Genomic DNA, 16,359 nt, shown 5'->3' on the forward strand with positions numbered 1-16,359 from the left:
TTTAAAGTCCATCCAGCTTTTATTAAACCCAAGAAAACAGAACACAAATTCAGATTACTGGAAATCACAACCATAAAATGCTGGGAATGGAGCTTCAGTTCGGAGGTTAACAGCCAGGGCTGTTGACGCGACCATCTGGCAAGCGGGTAAAGTCCCAGATTGGTTTGGGAATGAGCTGTAGGTGTGTCTCCCTGCTGTCCCCGCAGTCCTCCATGCTCTCCTGAACGCAGCACTGGAACAAAAAGGAAGATGGAGATGGAGACACCAGCCAAACAGAACACCAACCTCAACAATATTAACGCCATTATCACCACATGACAAAACTGAGACACTCAATCCTTTTTGTTATATATTTATGTATCTTTGTGGACAGACTTGCAGCTCTATGCAACAGCATATGAGCTGTGAATTAGTGTAATGATGACTAAATGTGCATGACCGTGAATGTAATATTTCAACCAGAGGATTTAATTTGTCACTGGGATTTTACCAGCTCCGTTGTGATGAAGCAAACTCCCGCGAGGTGCTGCCAATTCAAACGTTGGTTTTAATCATGAAGATGCTGCCCCGCGTGCTTTAAAATGCAAATCTTATGTATATTGCGGCCGCAAACCTTAGAAATGCAAACACCTTAAACCTGGCAGCTACGTGATTGCTCCTTCAATAGAGTAGCCTTCCCCCTAATGGCCCACATTTCATTGTCCTCTGCAGACAGAGCAATGAGACGGACCGTGGAAGGATCACCGTGGCAACAACAGCATCAGCTGAAGATGGGATGGTGGGGTCTGAAGCCTGTCCTAATTACCGCCTCGCTGTCTTAGGTCATATTAATCAATTAAATCACTCTGTGAGTCACTGTTAGCCGGAGCAACAGAAACATGTGGAGCCATTATCCTTACATCAGAGCAGTTCATGTATGGTTTGAACAAACACCCAAAATACAAGAAAATAAATTGTAAAGCCACAACTATCTCACTCTGTCTCGCGCTGGCTAACATCAGTACGTGACGTTTGCAGCGTGTGTGGGGAGGAGGGGCTTTACTGGAGCATCCCTACAGGGGGCGATCAAGAGCTTCGTAGCGTCTGTGGTTGCGCTGTGAGCCTTATATCAACGTTTGCAGGTCTTGCTAGCACTTCACAATGCTTTAATTTTGCGGTTTTGTACAGAGGGACATACGCTGGTGTGGACTTGGGGGGAAATCTCTGATTTCCTGTGCACAGTATATGAAGCCTGAGCCAGCTGGTAGCTCAAATATGATGTTGAACATCTGGAGTGCATTCCAGATTTTAATGAACATCCCTTGTGTCAACACTAGCAACAACTGACTAAATGTACCATCCTCCACTGTGGTCTGCTAAGCAATTCAAACATTTAAAGGTTTAAGCTGACAGGAGTCATGGACACTAGGACCCCGCAGAGGTGGCAGCGCTGGTCCTTTCCCTCACTGCCTGATGCTCCATCTCTGCAGTCAGTGTGTGTTTGTGAGGCTCTGAGCTGGTGCCTCTGCAAGCCATCCCACCCCCCCCACCTCCCAGGAAAAAAAAAAATTCTTCGCTTCCACAGCTTAACACATTCAGGGAGGAGGCAAGAGGAGGCAGAGGATGGGCTGAGAAGAAAAAACGCCTGGACACGACCCACCGGTGACCGAGGCTGGCGGCGTGCCTTGGCGGCAGGCGCCGCGCCGGGCTTTTATCTTCAAAGACTAAAGCAACAGAAAGCTGCATCAGGAAACCCTCTGGCTCAGGTATGTGACATTCCCTGCCACGTTCCATCTTTCAACCCTCGGTTCATTAGATCTCCGATGTCGTCAATAATCTCCCCCTATTCTGATGGTTCCCAACCGGTGCCAAACCCTGTGAGGCAGCACTGCTGTGTGCAGGGGCTAGAACGCCTCGGTGATTAATATATAAACAAGTAGGCGTGAAGTCATGACTAAACCAGGCAGAAATGGGAGTACCCCTCTGGACACATGTTGTCCACACAAGTCACTCATTCATGAGGTGAGGAGGGAGTTCAGCGCTCAGGTTTGAACCTGATTACATCTTGTTCTCACTGCATCAGCCGGTTGAATTTGCTGGTTTCAAGCGGACAGCAGAGGATCACCTGTAGAAATAGATGGTATTCGACCCCCAACTGTTTGCATCGCGTTATTGTGCAGACGGGATCTGCAGCCTGCGGGTACATTTTAGGCTGAAGACCCGGGGTCAACGCTTTCCAGGCAGCCACATTAGCTACACTCCTCGTGTTAGCATGAAGGCACGGAGATGGAATGAGTAGATGTTGGACCGGAGCTCACGCCGCAGGTAGCACAATGGAAAGGATGACCCGTGCGTGCAGAGGTAGTGTCGAAACTGCCAGGCGTTCATACATTGACAGGATGTGTGCTTGAAATGTGTTTGTCACCCCAGAACGGGAAGAGCTGGGATCCCTCCTTGGCCTGTTTTACTTTGATGGCAATTTGAGTGTTAAAGGGTGGACCAGGACTTCACTGCATAGTTATTAAGTACGATCCGTCGCAGCAGCTGGTCTCTTTGGCGTTAAGATTCGCGATGGTTCAGTCAACCTTCAGTTATTCTCCTTTATAAACTGCAGATGCAGCTGGAGCGCTTGAATGATTTTTGTCACTTTCTCTCTTCCGTCAAGGCCGAGCGGCGACTGACAGCAGACATGAAGACGTGCTAGCTGGACGGGAATCAAGCTCACATCCTTGTGGCAGCTGCAGCGTCCCCCTCCTCCACAAGCCGGTCCTCATTTTCAGACAACAGTTTTTTGGCTGCACTTCCTGGCCGTGAAGGATGGGTGATGGGCCGGTGACCTGTCGTACCTGCCTGCCTGATTCCACCCTTCGATGGAACCGATGTGGAACTCCTCCCACCCACCCCCTGAGCTCAGTTCCAATACATCCGCCTCCCCTCTGTCTGAGGGTTGGGCCCTGTCCCAGGTGCTAGCCCTGGTGGCTATGCTACTCATGGATCTGCTGGCCGTGGTTGGTAACGTGGCCGTCATGGCGGTCATCGCCAAGGCCCCACAGCTCCACAAGTTTGCCTTTGTCTTCCACCTGTGTGTGGTGGACCTGCTGGCAGCCCTGGTGCTGATGCCCCTCGGCATGCTCTCGGGGCGAGCCTTCTTCGGGGAAGCCCTCTGCCGGAGCTACCTCTTTCTCAGCGTGTGCCTGGTTAGCGCGGCCATCCTCTCTATCTCCGTCATCAATGTGGAGCGTTACTACTACATCATTCACCCGATGCGCTACGAAGTAAAGATGACTGTGGGCCTGGTGGCATCGGTGTTGGTGGGGGTGTGGGTCAAAGCTCTGGCCATGTCTGCTCTGCCGCTGCTGGCTTGGTTCCTGCAAAGTGGGAGAACTTCTCTTCTCGGGAGCGGTGGCATCGGGGGAGACGGGGCGGCGGTCCTGTATCCCCCTCCTCAGGGTAACAGGCGCTGCTCGCTGCACTGGACAGGGGGAGGGTTGAACCGTTTGGCCTTCATTGTTCTGTTTACTCTGGTTTATTTCCTGTGTCCTCTCCTGGTGATTCTTGTTGTGTATTGCAATATGTTCAAAGTGGCTCGTGTGGCCGCCATGCACCACGGGCCTCTGCCCACCTGGATGGACACGCCCCGTCGACAAAGGTCAGAGTCGCTCAGCAGTCGCTCCACGATGGTCACCAGCTCTGGGACAGGGACAGGGACCGGGACAGGCAGGGTTACTCCACAGCGCCCTTTCGGGGGAGGAAAAGCTGCCGCGGTGTTGGTGGCGGTAGGTGGGCAGTTTCTTTGCTGCTGGCTACCTTACTTTACATTCCACCTGTATTCTGCACTGGCCGCCGCTCCACCCGCCAAGTTCGCATCTACGGAGGAAGTGGTCACCTGGATCGGCTACTTCTGCTTCACTTCCAATCCCTTCTTCTATGGCTGCCTCAACAGACAGATCCGGGAGGAGCTGGGGAAGCATCTGCCTTGTCTGTTTCGGAGAGCAGGGGGTGAGATGGAGGACCGACTGCCCAGTCGCGAAGGATCCATCGAGGAGAACTTCCTTCAGTTTCTTCAGGGCACTGGCTGTAATCTGGACCCGCAGAACTCTCACAGCACCTCCAGCCCTAAAATGGGGGCCTGCTGTCCTGTGGCTCAGTCCCAACTCTCCGAATCTGCACAACCCATTCCCACCGATTTCCGTATTCCCGGACAAATCGGAGAGGAGACCTCAGAGTTTACCGAGAACGAGCAGGTGAAAAATAACCATATATACACAGACAATTGAGCTTTGACTGAGATTAAGTGTCATTATTCAGGTAAAAGGTGTTTCATTCCCGATCACGAACTGAACGCTACTAAAGAATTCATTCGAGTAATTTATACATTTAAATCAATGCAGTTTTATGGTTGTATGTTTTGTCCATTTCATTTCAGGTTAGGGAGCGGTCCTTTAGTTTGACGGATCACCTCTGGTCTAATGACAAACCGCAAGACAATCACTCCTCTGCGGTGTTTACACAAGAGTAAAGGGTTGACAAACTAAAGAGCATTAAAGAAGACACAGGCAGCGTCTGGGATGACGATGACGATGCCACTGCTCGCGTCAGCCGTCTGAGGTTTGATTACATGCTGTGGCCTCATGGTGGTCTTTCTGAATTAGGAAGAACAAGCCGGATCTGTTCCGGATCCACGCTGTTTAGTGGATGGACATCTAAAAAAATGACTATGTAGAAATTGCATCGTTTTATTAATAACATTTGATGCAATCGCCAAATTATCTGTCAGATTATTTTAACTGTACTTTTTATGGGTTGGGTGTTTTCATGTATGTGTTTTTTCCTGATGCTTCTCTCCATGATATTTTTATATTACCCCACCATGGACACAAAAGTTTACAGTGATGCATACAAACAACAAAATACAATATAAGGCAAGAGGACAAAAACAGGTTTTCACTCACTTTACAACTTGAGGATGAGAGAATTTAACATTTTATAATAGTTCAACCAACTGTCGGGGTCAAATATGGTAAATGTGTCACACTAGCAGGGTATTTCTCAATGTGCAAACAGGGTTAAGAGGTTTTTCTTTCAAGTTTTTCGTGTGGTGATGCCAAGTCCAAAATGAATCGTCAAAAGAAGAATTTAAAAAAAAAAAAATCATCGAGTTGAAATTTAATTTTCATCTGCCGTCTACGTATAATTAAGTGTTCAATGTTTGCATCAGATTTCCGCGTGTTCAGAGATTGTTTTCATTGTGTTGCATTGATATGAGCGTGTTTAGACAAATTAAAAGTGGTGTTTTGGTGAAAGTTCGGCGTGAGATGCTGTTCAAATAAAGACTTTCTATGTTTGTAAATCATCTTGTATACTTGCTCATAATTTCCACGCTTTTGTCAGTCGTTTAAGACAACGAATTACTTCTTTTGATAAGTAACTTCGCCATTATTATTTTTACATTTTACAACAAATATCGCCAGTGCAAGTTTCCATTCGGTGCGTGTGATATATTTTACAGCAGGAATGTGACAGGATGAAAGTTTTCCACAAAGTTAGACTCTGTCCTTTCTTTTGAGGAAGCGGCGTGACGTCACATGTTTTGACTCTCCAGGAAGACAAGAGACGGTCTGATTAAACCCTCTCGGTAGATAAAATCAAGTTAGTTTACTATTTTACGTCGCCGGACTAACTTCTGCTTATTAGGAACAAACATAAAACGCGTAAACGTAAACCTTAGGATGAAGTTATTGTCATGTTCCGCTTGCCGAGGCTAAAAACGTCACAGTCGCTGTTACATTCCTACTGTCTGACACATTTACCCTAAAGATCGTCAAGTATAATCCGATTCATAATCCGAGTATGTGGAAGCCTTCTGAAACCGATTTGTGTGTTCGTGTTTGTAGACAACTTTTCCTGTGGTGACGTCAACGTCTGCTGCTCTTCAAACATGTCGACCGGTGAGTTTATAAAAGAAATCAAACACAACCATCACCCATGTGACACGTTTCTAATGTCAAAATAGACGTTTTTCATGTCAAAAGAGCAGTTTAAAAGTGTGTTAGTGGATTTGGCGAGAAGTTTGTGAAGAAATTTGGAGTCAAGGGCGAAATCAGAGCCGATAGCTATCAAATACAAATATTTTAACATAGTTGAACCAGATACAAACACATCGTTCAAAGCACTAGTTTACGTTTTTAAAAGGACTAGTTCACAAAGTTATCAACTTTGTAGGTTCTCAAGTGCAGGGCTACTGTTTTTTCCCTTCTACATTAAATGCAAATATGTATCAAAACTATCAGGCCTTCAAAAACAAAACACAGGTTAAGAACGCTACTCAGAATCGAGGTACTTTACCGATAGGTGGCGCAATATGTCGGTTAATTCAAATGATTAGTATAATACACTACAGTACCTTCAAACCCCGCTTTAGCAAAATTGCTTTGTATTCTGTCTTCTCAGTTTTCTTCCCTGTTTCTAGATTTATATCATATCTAAATTAGGACTCATTCTCCAATTTAGTGTTTGGAATTCTCTCTCTAATTCTCCAAAGTGGCCGTCCCGATTAACTCAAGATCCAGTTTAAGATCTCATAAGCATCCATTTCAGGAGCAGCTGCAGTCAGAGATCTGTCTAAAGTGCTGCTGCGCTCATCTTTGCCATTATTAAATCAGGCTTTAATGGCCATCCCTCATCCAGATTTACAAATGCAGCTGAGCATCTGATCTCTGTAAACACACATGCACACGGAAACCAAAGAAGGATTTACAGGAGAAAGTACGCGTAAGCGTTTGAGAATGTGAGTAATTTGGTTGTTACCTGTTTATTGATGAATTTATGTTCTTGTGCTACTACGGATGGTGGTGCGTTTGGAAACAGGACGTAAATCGGTTAATGGTGCACGTGTAAATAAACCAAGCTGTAGATAGTGAGACAAGATACGTCTGTGATAACACTATAAAATCACTACACTTTATAAGCAGCACATGGATTCAAAGCTAATTGTGAGCGGTAAACAGTCATACAGGACGAGTGAACGCTTTATACGTTCTCGCCACTAGGTGGAGCCCTTTGCCTTTGAATCAGGTGAGCCGCTTTTATTGCGAAAGGTATATTTTGAAAAGAAATACACTGTTTTTAGTCACGTTACTAGACCATGCAACACTTTTCACACGTTTTAAACATGATTGCAAGTGTTTTGTGTGACATCTACAGAGCTGTATTTTAAAAATTGGTGGGGTTTTGTTTAGGTTTATTTCTTAGCTTGACATGTTCATGCTGTTGCTGTAGAAGACATGTTGATAAACTACAGGCAATAAAGTCCATGCAGGAAGCTCTGCTCTTCACCCTTCCAATGATGCTCTGCGTTTAGGATATTTCTCTGCAGCTGGACCTGTGCTGTGTGTGATTAGGCTTGAATCTTTTAGAAAATAAGATTGAGAAACTAATAGTAGATTATCACTAGTGTCATGTTGCTGACTTCCTTAGACTTTTTTCACTTTCTGTTCTGTTTTCTTTCCTGAGCCCACTTCTCCTTGATCCAGCGTGTTCTGTTTGCTATTTTTAGATGAGTGGAAAAAAAAACTTTTGTCCTTCACTCACCTTAGCACTCAGCTATCAGGCTGTCGTTGGTCGGCTCACCAGTGTTGTTGGCCGCTGTTACACACTCTAATGCCCTCATCAGTTGCGGTTTTGCACCGCATTGGATACCTGAGGCTCCTTCCTAGGTTGCTAGGGCAACTAAGGAGGATGGCCCCCAGTAGGAATGGAGATCGGGGAAGCCATGGGCTGCCTTATAGCTCATGGGGGTGCAGCGTGACTGTCGACTCGCTGTCGGCAGGGAGGAGGAGCCTCCTCTGCAGAGGAGCTCCTCCCGGCCCAGTGAGGGTCCTGCTGCCCCGCTGTCCTGCCACGAGCTCCAGCTCTGACTCATTCTGCTTCAGCAGCCACAAGAGCACAGCTGGGAAGATGTCATCCTCCACCTCCTCTTCCTCTGCTAACAATGAAGAAGGGAAGCCTAAACCCAAATCCCCGTTTCGGAAGAGGGGAAGCCTGCAGAGCACCACCAGCCCTGGTGAGTGAGGGTCTCACCAAGACGATGATGGAACTCTCAAATGTGGGGGGATGAACAGCACTCGGCTACTTTGACTGTGGGATGTTTGGGTCCTTGCTGCATATGGGAGCTGTGAGGTGCTGTGGCTGTTTGTTGCTGCTCCGTTTTGCATGTTATTGAGATGCTGCGTTCGTGTGATGCCTCAACATCGGATATATAAAACACATTTGCCATTTCAATCTAAAGTGTAGATACCTTAATGTAGTTTGTGGGGTTCTTTAATAGAATTTTAAAGAGACACAGCGGCATAAATCAAACCTTTAATATTTTAGTTAATTACTTGTTATAGACAAATAATTATCCCTATAAGTCATCTGAGCCCATCTCAGGTTTGATTATGAAATTTGCCTTTTACATTGCAAATGAAACTGAATTAAATCTATTTTCATACTGTACATTTACTTCTATGCACGCACACAGTACAAGTGCAAGCGTCTGTGTATAGTTCATGTGGGAGCGTTGCCTTCTACTGTGACGTTTTATAGGCCAAGTGAGCACAGCTTCATACTCTGCTTTGAACCAACTGCTGGCCAAGAAGTAGAGGGAGAAAATGTCGGTGAGGCAGTTTGATTTTGACAAGGTGCTTCCTCAGTCCGCAGGCGCAGCGGCAGCAGCAGTTACTCATCTTAATGCAAACAGGAAAGACAGTCTTCCTCAGCACATACAGTCCATATTTGCTGAGGAAGACCGCCATTGCTGCAGTAATAAATAACTTAGTGCTCTCTGCAGCTCTGCCTTCATTTCAGGCCTCTCAATTAGCTGCCTGGCTGAGCCCTCCTCTCTCCCCATCTATCGAAAGAGCCAGATGGAGACCCGTCGCTCTCCTTCCGTCTGACCACGCTTCTCTGTCGGGATATTTACTGCCTGCAGAAAACCCACTGTAGCCTGAGCGGCTGCAGTCTTCAGCTCAGCTCCTGACATTATTCCTTTAGTTCCCAGCTAATAAGTTCTTATTCCCAGTTAATTTTGGAAAATGGGGGTATTGATTAACTGGGGAAGACATTACTGGAGATAATTTAATCACTTTGCCCTGGCCTGCAAGAAAATTGATTGCATCACATGTTAGAAAGTCGAGCAATGGCAGAGGACTGCAGCCAGGGCTTATATAAGTAGACTGGAGTGTCTAACAGGGGGGAGGCAATTTAGATTCTTCTATGATCTGATCTGATTTTTTAATCTTTTTTTGGTTAAACTATACACTGTATCAATACTAAATCAGATAGCTACAATTATTTCATGCGAAGAGGTGAAAAACATTTGATTCCAACTTAACAGGCAACAGTGCATTTTTAGTACTATAAATTCTTTTAAACTCTTAAGTGGCTGCTGCATTTGCTTCCTTCTCCTTCCTTCTTTATTATTAATCACTTACACAGTTCCTGTCTGTCTTGATTTCAAGTGTTATTTTCGTACGCCATTTCCACTTTTGTCCGTATCACCAAGGGGCTAATTTGTTTTACATTATTTATAATATTCTACAGTGATGCTTCAAGCAGTGGGGGCAGATCTATTTGGGATGAAGAGCAGATGGCAGAACACTTGTAACAAAGCTTGTTTTCCTTGTTTATCTCGATATGTAAAATAATTTTATTGTTGGTTTTTCATCCTTCACAGCAGTAGTTTGTAAAGTGTTGTTCTTCGTCTCGCCTCTAGGGGAGGCTCTCACTTTTAGATAGAGTCAAACCGGACCTGTCCGAGGCCGGTTGAGTCTGTACTCAGATATGACATAGGACCTGTAAAATTCCACGGCTTTCTTAAGCTATAAATAACACAGTTGCTTCCCATGTATCAAAGAAAATGTGTCAGCCTTGGAAAAGGGATTTTGGAGATCCTGTTTCCAAGGCCCCCGAAGCTGTAACAGGTGGGCCTTTTGTTTTTGTGGTTAAGCAGATGTAGCACAACTCATTTTAATCCCCACCACAATATAAACACACATGCGATCACAACATGGCACATCACCATGGCTATTAGATGCAGCATGTCACCAATGTAACCTGGAAATGCAGTCTCTTGCATCTGACCAGGTTTTTATTGTCCTTTCGTATCTTTACACAATGATTAAACCCATGAGACACATTAAACACAATAAACACTTGGATTTGTAGATGCAAGAGAGTAATAACCTCTGCAATGGCTATTGTCTGGAACCAGTAATCAATTGTGAAGCATTTGGCACCACAATATATTACTGGTGCATTATTGTAGCTTCTTTTTCATATAGGTTCAACTTTTGAGTTGCTTCCTGTCTGTGGATCCTCCCCATTTTCTAACTTTTTTATCTTAGCATGATCAAATCCTTGAAAAGCAAAATCCCTATATTTGACATACACGTTCCATTGAACTAAAAAAGGCTTTTAATGTCGGTTTCCACTTTGAAATGAGTGTATTTACTTATATATGAGGGTGAATAATCAGCAGTAGCTTTTAGTTATAGTTTTGCTTTGCAGGAAGTCGATTCACACTGATGATATATGACAACTAAGCAACAAACGACAACAACAATTGTGGCCTTTATGACATTCTTTTTATCTCCCAAAGTAAAGATTGTAATAAATTCTCAGAAAGAGGATGTGTTTCATCAGAGCGCCCCGACTTCACATCAGTGAAGCAACTCTGTCTTATCGACTCAGACTTTGATCCCAAACACACCTTGAACAGTCAGGAATACTGTCAAGCTTCCAGTGTCCATGGAGTGATAGGTACAATATGTTACGTGTTGTTAGTGTCAAGTGGCGCGCTAGCCCTCTTTGCTATTTTCAGATATGATGAGAGCCGCAATCACAGGTGGTAAGAGGTTCTGGTACTGGGCAGAGCTCTGGCTGATCTGGTCCAGGGTATCTGTTGTGTTTCCCTCTGTAATCATGTGGGAATATTGTGCTACACACTGAAGGACTGCTTGACAACAGGCTGAACTTGTGCGGTCCTCTGAGGGTTACAGGGCTTAGTTGTTGCTTAGCAGCACACCTAATTTCTCCCTTCATCATCTGGGAGAAGCTTGTCCAATGTTAAGTTGGTTTTCTTTATAATGCAACCATTAAGAGCGTTGTCTCTTTTGTTTTCAGTCATTTAAAATAAGTTAGTCTGGTTCCTTTGACTCTAGCTCCTATTGAGGCTTAAGGTCATTGTTATTAGACTTGTAGAACATTCTTTCTTCGCTCCTCATCTTTTTCACCTCCTTGTATGGAGTTGGTTCAGTTTTTGCCAGCTCACATTGTTTTTCTTGCCACATTCCAACTTTGTCGTGTTTCTGTCCCAGTGTTTCTTGAATAAATTGTTTTTGCCCCTGCTGATTAAGCTCTATTTGCCCGAGTTTGGATTTCCCTAATGTCTTATTACTAATAAAGAATTTATCTTTGCGTCAATACAATGTCCAACAATACATCTAGTTCAGTTTGAGTCATTAAGTGACAAAAATAAACATCACACTATCTGCTCATTTCCTGGAGACCGACATATGCAGCTAGATCTACAGTTGTCACAGTTGCAATATCAATGCTGCACCAACACACACACACACACCTCAATTTCGTAGGTTATACAGCATACACGGTGGGTGTCTCGGAGCTGAGCGTTGCCCTGGCAGATGTTGTCTCCCTTGATTACAGTTTGCTGATGAGTGTGTTTTATTGACAGCAGCACCACTCAGAGAACAGGCAGGAGGTGGAGCTGAGAAAACCAACCAGGCAGGGATTACAGTTTTTATGGACAAAGGTTATTTTCACAGAGACCAGGGAGCAGCTACGACCAGGCACTAACAGTGCAGCCATGGTTGTGCTGCCCAAAGAATCAAACATTTAGAAAAATCTAATCAAATAAATTTGGTGATGTTATAGGAAATTATATTGTATAGTCTTTGTGTTACTTCAAATGGAACGATCTGGTTTTATCTTGATGTTTCCATGTTTTGTGAGGTGGAGGTACAGCTGTGGTACAACAAGTGTGAGTGGTTATTGGTAGTTTATTGATTTTTAAATTCAGTCAAAAGGAAGTATGGTTACCCCAGTTGGCCCGTAGACAGTGTCCTGTAGTAGGTCACCTGACACTGAAACACAGCACCGCTTTTTAAAAATTAATTCTATCTACCTTTAATGTAGAACAACTCAAAAATCTTATTCATTTGATGTTTTCATCAGTGTTTATACAATTCTAAGAAGTGCTTTTACATTTCCCCTATTAAGCTCCTGCTGTATTAATTTAAATGACTATTTACATGTGTAAGTGCTCCTTGATTAGAACAAGTTTTTCACCCTGTTATTCTTCAGGCGATGTTTGAGGTGTATGAGGTAGAACTAAACTGAAAAATAAACACATCTGTGCCAGACAAGTGGAGCAGCTTCGTCTTCATGGTTTACTCAGGATATTTAGTGTTCATTCATCTGTGCCTGAGCCCAGCTGTGTACGTGTGTGTGTGTGTGTGTGTGTCTGCACACTTGCATGTTTGTTTTAGCCTTATACATTTTCCAAGTGTCACTTGTGAAGTTGTACTGAGTGAAATACAGCCTGCGTTGTTTATTCGTGTCATGAGAAGTCATGGGTGCAAGAGCACAGATACATCCTTGTCATGAGACGGGCAGAGAAAGGAAGATAGCAACTAGGGCAATATGAACGTTTGTTTATTTCAGCTCATTGAGATGAATACTGGACTCCAACGTGAGGCCCCAGAATTTGCTATTTTCTTCTATACACGAAACAGTGTCAAAGTTAAGACGGGTTAAAGGGAAAAGACGACACACTCAAACGTATTAAAAGATGTGGTGAAGACTTTTAAATTGCGGTGGGCGTGGCTTAGCGTGCCGGCCTCCTCCATTTTACAGCGCGAGGAAACTGCAAGAGGTCTCTCTCTGGCCCCGCCCCTGTTTTGCAACGTGGTACGGTCCAGCCCTATATTTAATCCGGGGTTGGGGGGGACTCGCGCCCCGCACCGTTCATGGGCCGTCACAGCTGAGGGACTCAGCAGCAGCAGCAGCAGCAGCCGCGGAGGGAAGGGACGCAACCGCTGGATGAAGCGGCTCACGCACTCGCCGCGCACGCCGCTGTCACTTGCTGAGAAAGACGCAAACAAGCCGGGACTGTGCGGCTCCTCTAGCAGCGGAGCCGTGTGTCTTTAGGGAGAAGCGCCTCTCTTTTTCCCCGCTGTCATTCTCTCTCTCCTCCGCCGGGCCAGAGGGGGAGGGTGCGCCGGTCGTCCCAGGCCTAGTTACACGTCCCAGGCAGCATCAGGAGCTCCAGCCCCGCTGCGACCCGGGCGGAGACAGCGGTAAAGGGAGCAGGCGGGCGGGCACGTAGAGGTACTGTAACCTGCACAGCACGTTAGTGGGGATCCTGAGCTGCTGTCAGTTTATGGAGTCCTTCAGATTATGAGTGATTAAAAATACCGCACAATTAGGCTCGGAGATGAGCACCACTGTCTTTAGGTAGCCATATACTGTAAAGACAATGAAATAACTTAAGACGTGTGCTGGAAGAGGCCCGCTGTTAAAGCACCTTGACCTTAATAACATGTTTGCCTTTTGTTTATTTATTCTGTTTGAGAATATTTTGTGGTGTTTAGTGGCGACTTATGCATCCTTTCATTGGTGTTTATGACGCAGACACATCTGAATTAGTAGCAAAAACAAACACCTTTGACCACAGGAGCTGACAGAAATAGCTGTTATTCATCTTCTGTTTTCTTCTCTCCAAAAAGCGACAAGTTAGGTATTTTTAGCCAGAATTTTGGCCTTTTTTGGACAGTAGTTTTGCATGCTTAGTGTTTGTGTCATCACTGTCAGTCTGCATAGAACAGTTCAAATATTTTTAAGCCAAAGACTTTAAGTGAATGTTTTTAATTTTTTTTAAATGTCGTTGCTAAGAAACACCTCAAGTGTGTGCCACCTCATTAAGGGAATAAAAAGACAAAGATATTTTAACACCCGAGATGCCGACAGATTACAGTGTTCCATTATTCATTCACTAAAATTCTGATCTGCTTTGATTGTTTATTATTTTGATGACTTAGATTGTTGTGTGTCTCAGTTTGGTTAAGCTTTCCGTTCCACTCCAACGAGCGGTGTAGAACTTTTTTTCCTTCCATATTTATTTCTTCTAGTAATATACAGCATATAATCAACTGAGACGCGGAGGGTTCTCGGTTCAAATCCCAGTGCGCACAAATCAGAAGGCGTCCTTGTAGTAGGGGAAGGTGACAGAGCACCCCTGAGGTACCCTTGAGCAAGGGTATACAGCTGGGTTAGGCTTTTTACAGTATGGTACAATTGGTATTTTTTCTAAAGTTTATTGTTTTATGAAAGTAAAAAGACCTGAAGGAGTTAGATGCCGGATGTATGTCTCTTCTGCTTCTGGTATTGCTGGTTTGCAATTTTTAGTTTGAAGACTTAAGAGAGAGAGCTGGCACGAAGCACCGGTGGTGCAGGTCTGTCATTCCTGTTTTTGTCGCTTCCTGTTACTGTTTTTAGGTGAAAACATCTGTGGAGTAGTGAGAAATCTCTTAACAGTTAACGTGAAATGGCCCAGTTCTTCACAGTCTTGATGCACAGTTATTTATGGGGTTCATGAACATGGTTGTTATTGTCATTTTGGTGTCGCAGTAATATAAAACCGTCTCTCTGACTGATATTTGACTACACATAAAGGTGATACGTTAGATATCTATCAGTATTAATGGATCCTATTAAAATATTTTTAGCAGACAAACTGTGAGCTTAGTGCTTTGAACATATGAGACTGCTGATCTTTACACTCCTTCATAAGTTCACCCATTAATTACCACAATCTTGATGTTTGTTATTACTCAAACTGACTTGGCCAGGGTTCAATATCTGAATTATGATGACGTTGCAAAAACTAGCATAGCTGAGCGTCACCTCTTCAGTATAAAGACCAGTGTTTGTGCTCACACTGGGACCGAAGATGGAATAAAACTTGGAAATGACCTGTGTGTGCAGGAGGTCACTGTGTGCCTTTGTGGAATGTCTGCAGTTCACTGTGTCTGCTTTCCGAGTTGTTCTAAACTGACAAAGCATATCAAATAAATGAGTCAGGCTGGGTCATTAAAGAGGTATTGTGCTCCACTGATTGATGCTGCTGTTCATTGTCTTTGCTTTACAGGAAGTGGCCGTAGAATTTACAAAACCTTTCCAGTCTCCCCAGTTTCGTGTTTCTCTTTTCTCTGTTCCATTGTATGACTGCGTTCAGAAGAATTGTGTGGTGATGACACTGGGATGGATGGAGTTGCTGGTGCAGGATTAAGGTTCATCTGTGGTGGAAAGGTCAGGGATTACACGGTTACTATCCTGGGGACGACTATGTTGGCCCAGCGTGTGTGTGAGTGTGTGAATATCTAAACTCATTTATCAACTGAAAAGCTTGTTCTAGGTACCTTTATGTGATGATTGGTATCATGAGGCACATGTGCAGCATGTTCACGCGTTCTTTTTACATCATGTCGTTTAACTCTTGAGTGTTCAGTAAAGTCAGGCCTCATGGCGTCACCAGGTTGGTTCACTCCCGTCTCCCATCTTGGAAACAGACACATAGCAGAAAATAATGGCAGCAGAGCCGACACAGAAACAGCGAAGAGACAATTATAGAGGCGGAGGAACACGCCACTCCCAAAGCTATAGTTATTATGAGGGATGAATTCCTGTGGGAACAGCGTGGTTCTTGTTGCCTTCTGCCAGTTCGGGCCTTTTATTGGGGAGAACCATCCAAGTGAGGCTGACTTTCTCAGAGCGCTTGGTTGAGGCTGAAACCAAAACGGCGTCATCTGTTTTAAGCAGGTGGGAGTGAGGAAGGCCCCTCTCTGTCACCTCCAGGTGGCTCCCGTTTATACTGGAGCCACAACAGTTCACTTCTTTCTCCAAGTAGGTCTGAGCAAAGTGGCACGGTATCTTTCAGGACAGCTGAAAGATAATTTATTTGTAATTCCAATTATTCAGCAGTGGCTCGTTCTAAGGTGGAAAAACATCTGTCTATAAATGAATATTCTCTACCCAAAGTAACAACCCCTGCAATTCATCTTAAACTACAAGTAAAGGTTTTTATTGTTTTTGTTAATGCCACATTCTCCAGCAATGGGATTTTGCTGCATTATCTTACTGACAGCTTATCTTTACAGGGCTTTTCGAGTTGTTACAGTACTCAGAGGGCCCTTTAGACCTTCTTTGATTCCAGTTTTGACCAGTCTTTGCTATTTGGGCTATTATTCAATCCATTCAAATGATATTTTTCCATTTTCTTTCACATCTTTCTGGTTTTGGATGCCATTTTGAAGCATCTCA

At 44.4% G+C, this 16,359-nt stretch overlaps 2 protein-coding genes and 1 long non-coding RNA gene across 11 annotated transcripts in view; 2 read left to right on the forward strand and 1 right to left on the reverse strand.

Annotated features, from left to right (window-relative positions):
- LOC130525009 (uncharacterized) lies at window positions 1-7,709 on the reverse strand. Its single transcript, XR_008950307.1, has 2 exons — window positions 7,570-7,709; window positions 1-232 (listed from the first exon to the last, which is right to left on the reverse strand). It is a non-coding gene; the product is annotated as an uncharacterized LOC130525009 (long non-coding RNA).
- On the forward strand, window positions 1,535-5,329 carry LOC130525005 (G-protein coupled receptor 61-like). 2 transcript variants are annotated; one of them, XM_057031647.1, is made up of 3 exons: window positions 1,535-1,745; window positions 2,645-4,287; window positions 4,406-5,329. In XM_057031647.1, exon 2 carries the CDS (start codon window positions 2,850-2,852, stop codon window positions 4,254-4,256), a length of 1,407 nt encoding a protein of 468 aa, XP_056887627.1. In that variant the 5' UTR covers window positions 1,535-1,745; window positions 2,645-2,849; the 3' UTR covers window positions 4,257-4,287; window positions 4,406-5,329. The 2 variants fall into 2 exon arrangements, with proteins under 2 accessions (XP_056887627.1, XP_056887626.1); XM_057031646.1 differs by having other exon boundaries at window positions 1,536-1,745; window positions 2,645-5,329.
- LOC130524999 (AMP deaminase 2-like) overlaps window positions 5,572-16,359 on the forward strand; it is an 18,458-nt gene continuing 7,670 nt past the window's right edge. For 2 of the 8 annotated variants that reach the window (XM_057031637.1, XM_057031638.1), the window contains exon 1: window positions 12,982-13,368. Coding sequence is in view for 6 of the 8 variants with exons in the window: in XM_057031631.1 (XP_056887611.1) it covers window positions 7,639-8,041 (403 nt within the window). In the remaining 2 variants the exon portion in view is untranslated. Of the gene's footprint in view, window positions 5,629-5,729; window positions 5,928-6,692; window positions 6,767-7,638; window positions 8,042-12,981; window positions 13,369-16,359 lie in introns of those variants that run through there. The other 6 variants (XM_057031634.1, XM_057031636.1, XM_057031633.1 and 3 more) reach the window with 6 other exon arrangements.

This window comes from Takifugu flavidus, chromosome 4 (assembly GCF_003711565.1).
Source record: "Takifugu flavidus isolate HTHZ2018 chromosome 4, ASM371156v2, whole genome shotgun sequence".
Classification (NCBI taxonomy): domain Eukaryota; kingdom Metazoa; phylum Chordata; class Actinopteri; order Tetraodontiformes; family Tetraodontidae; genus Takifugu; species Takifugu flavidus.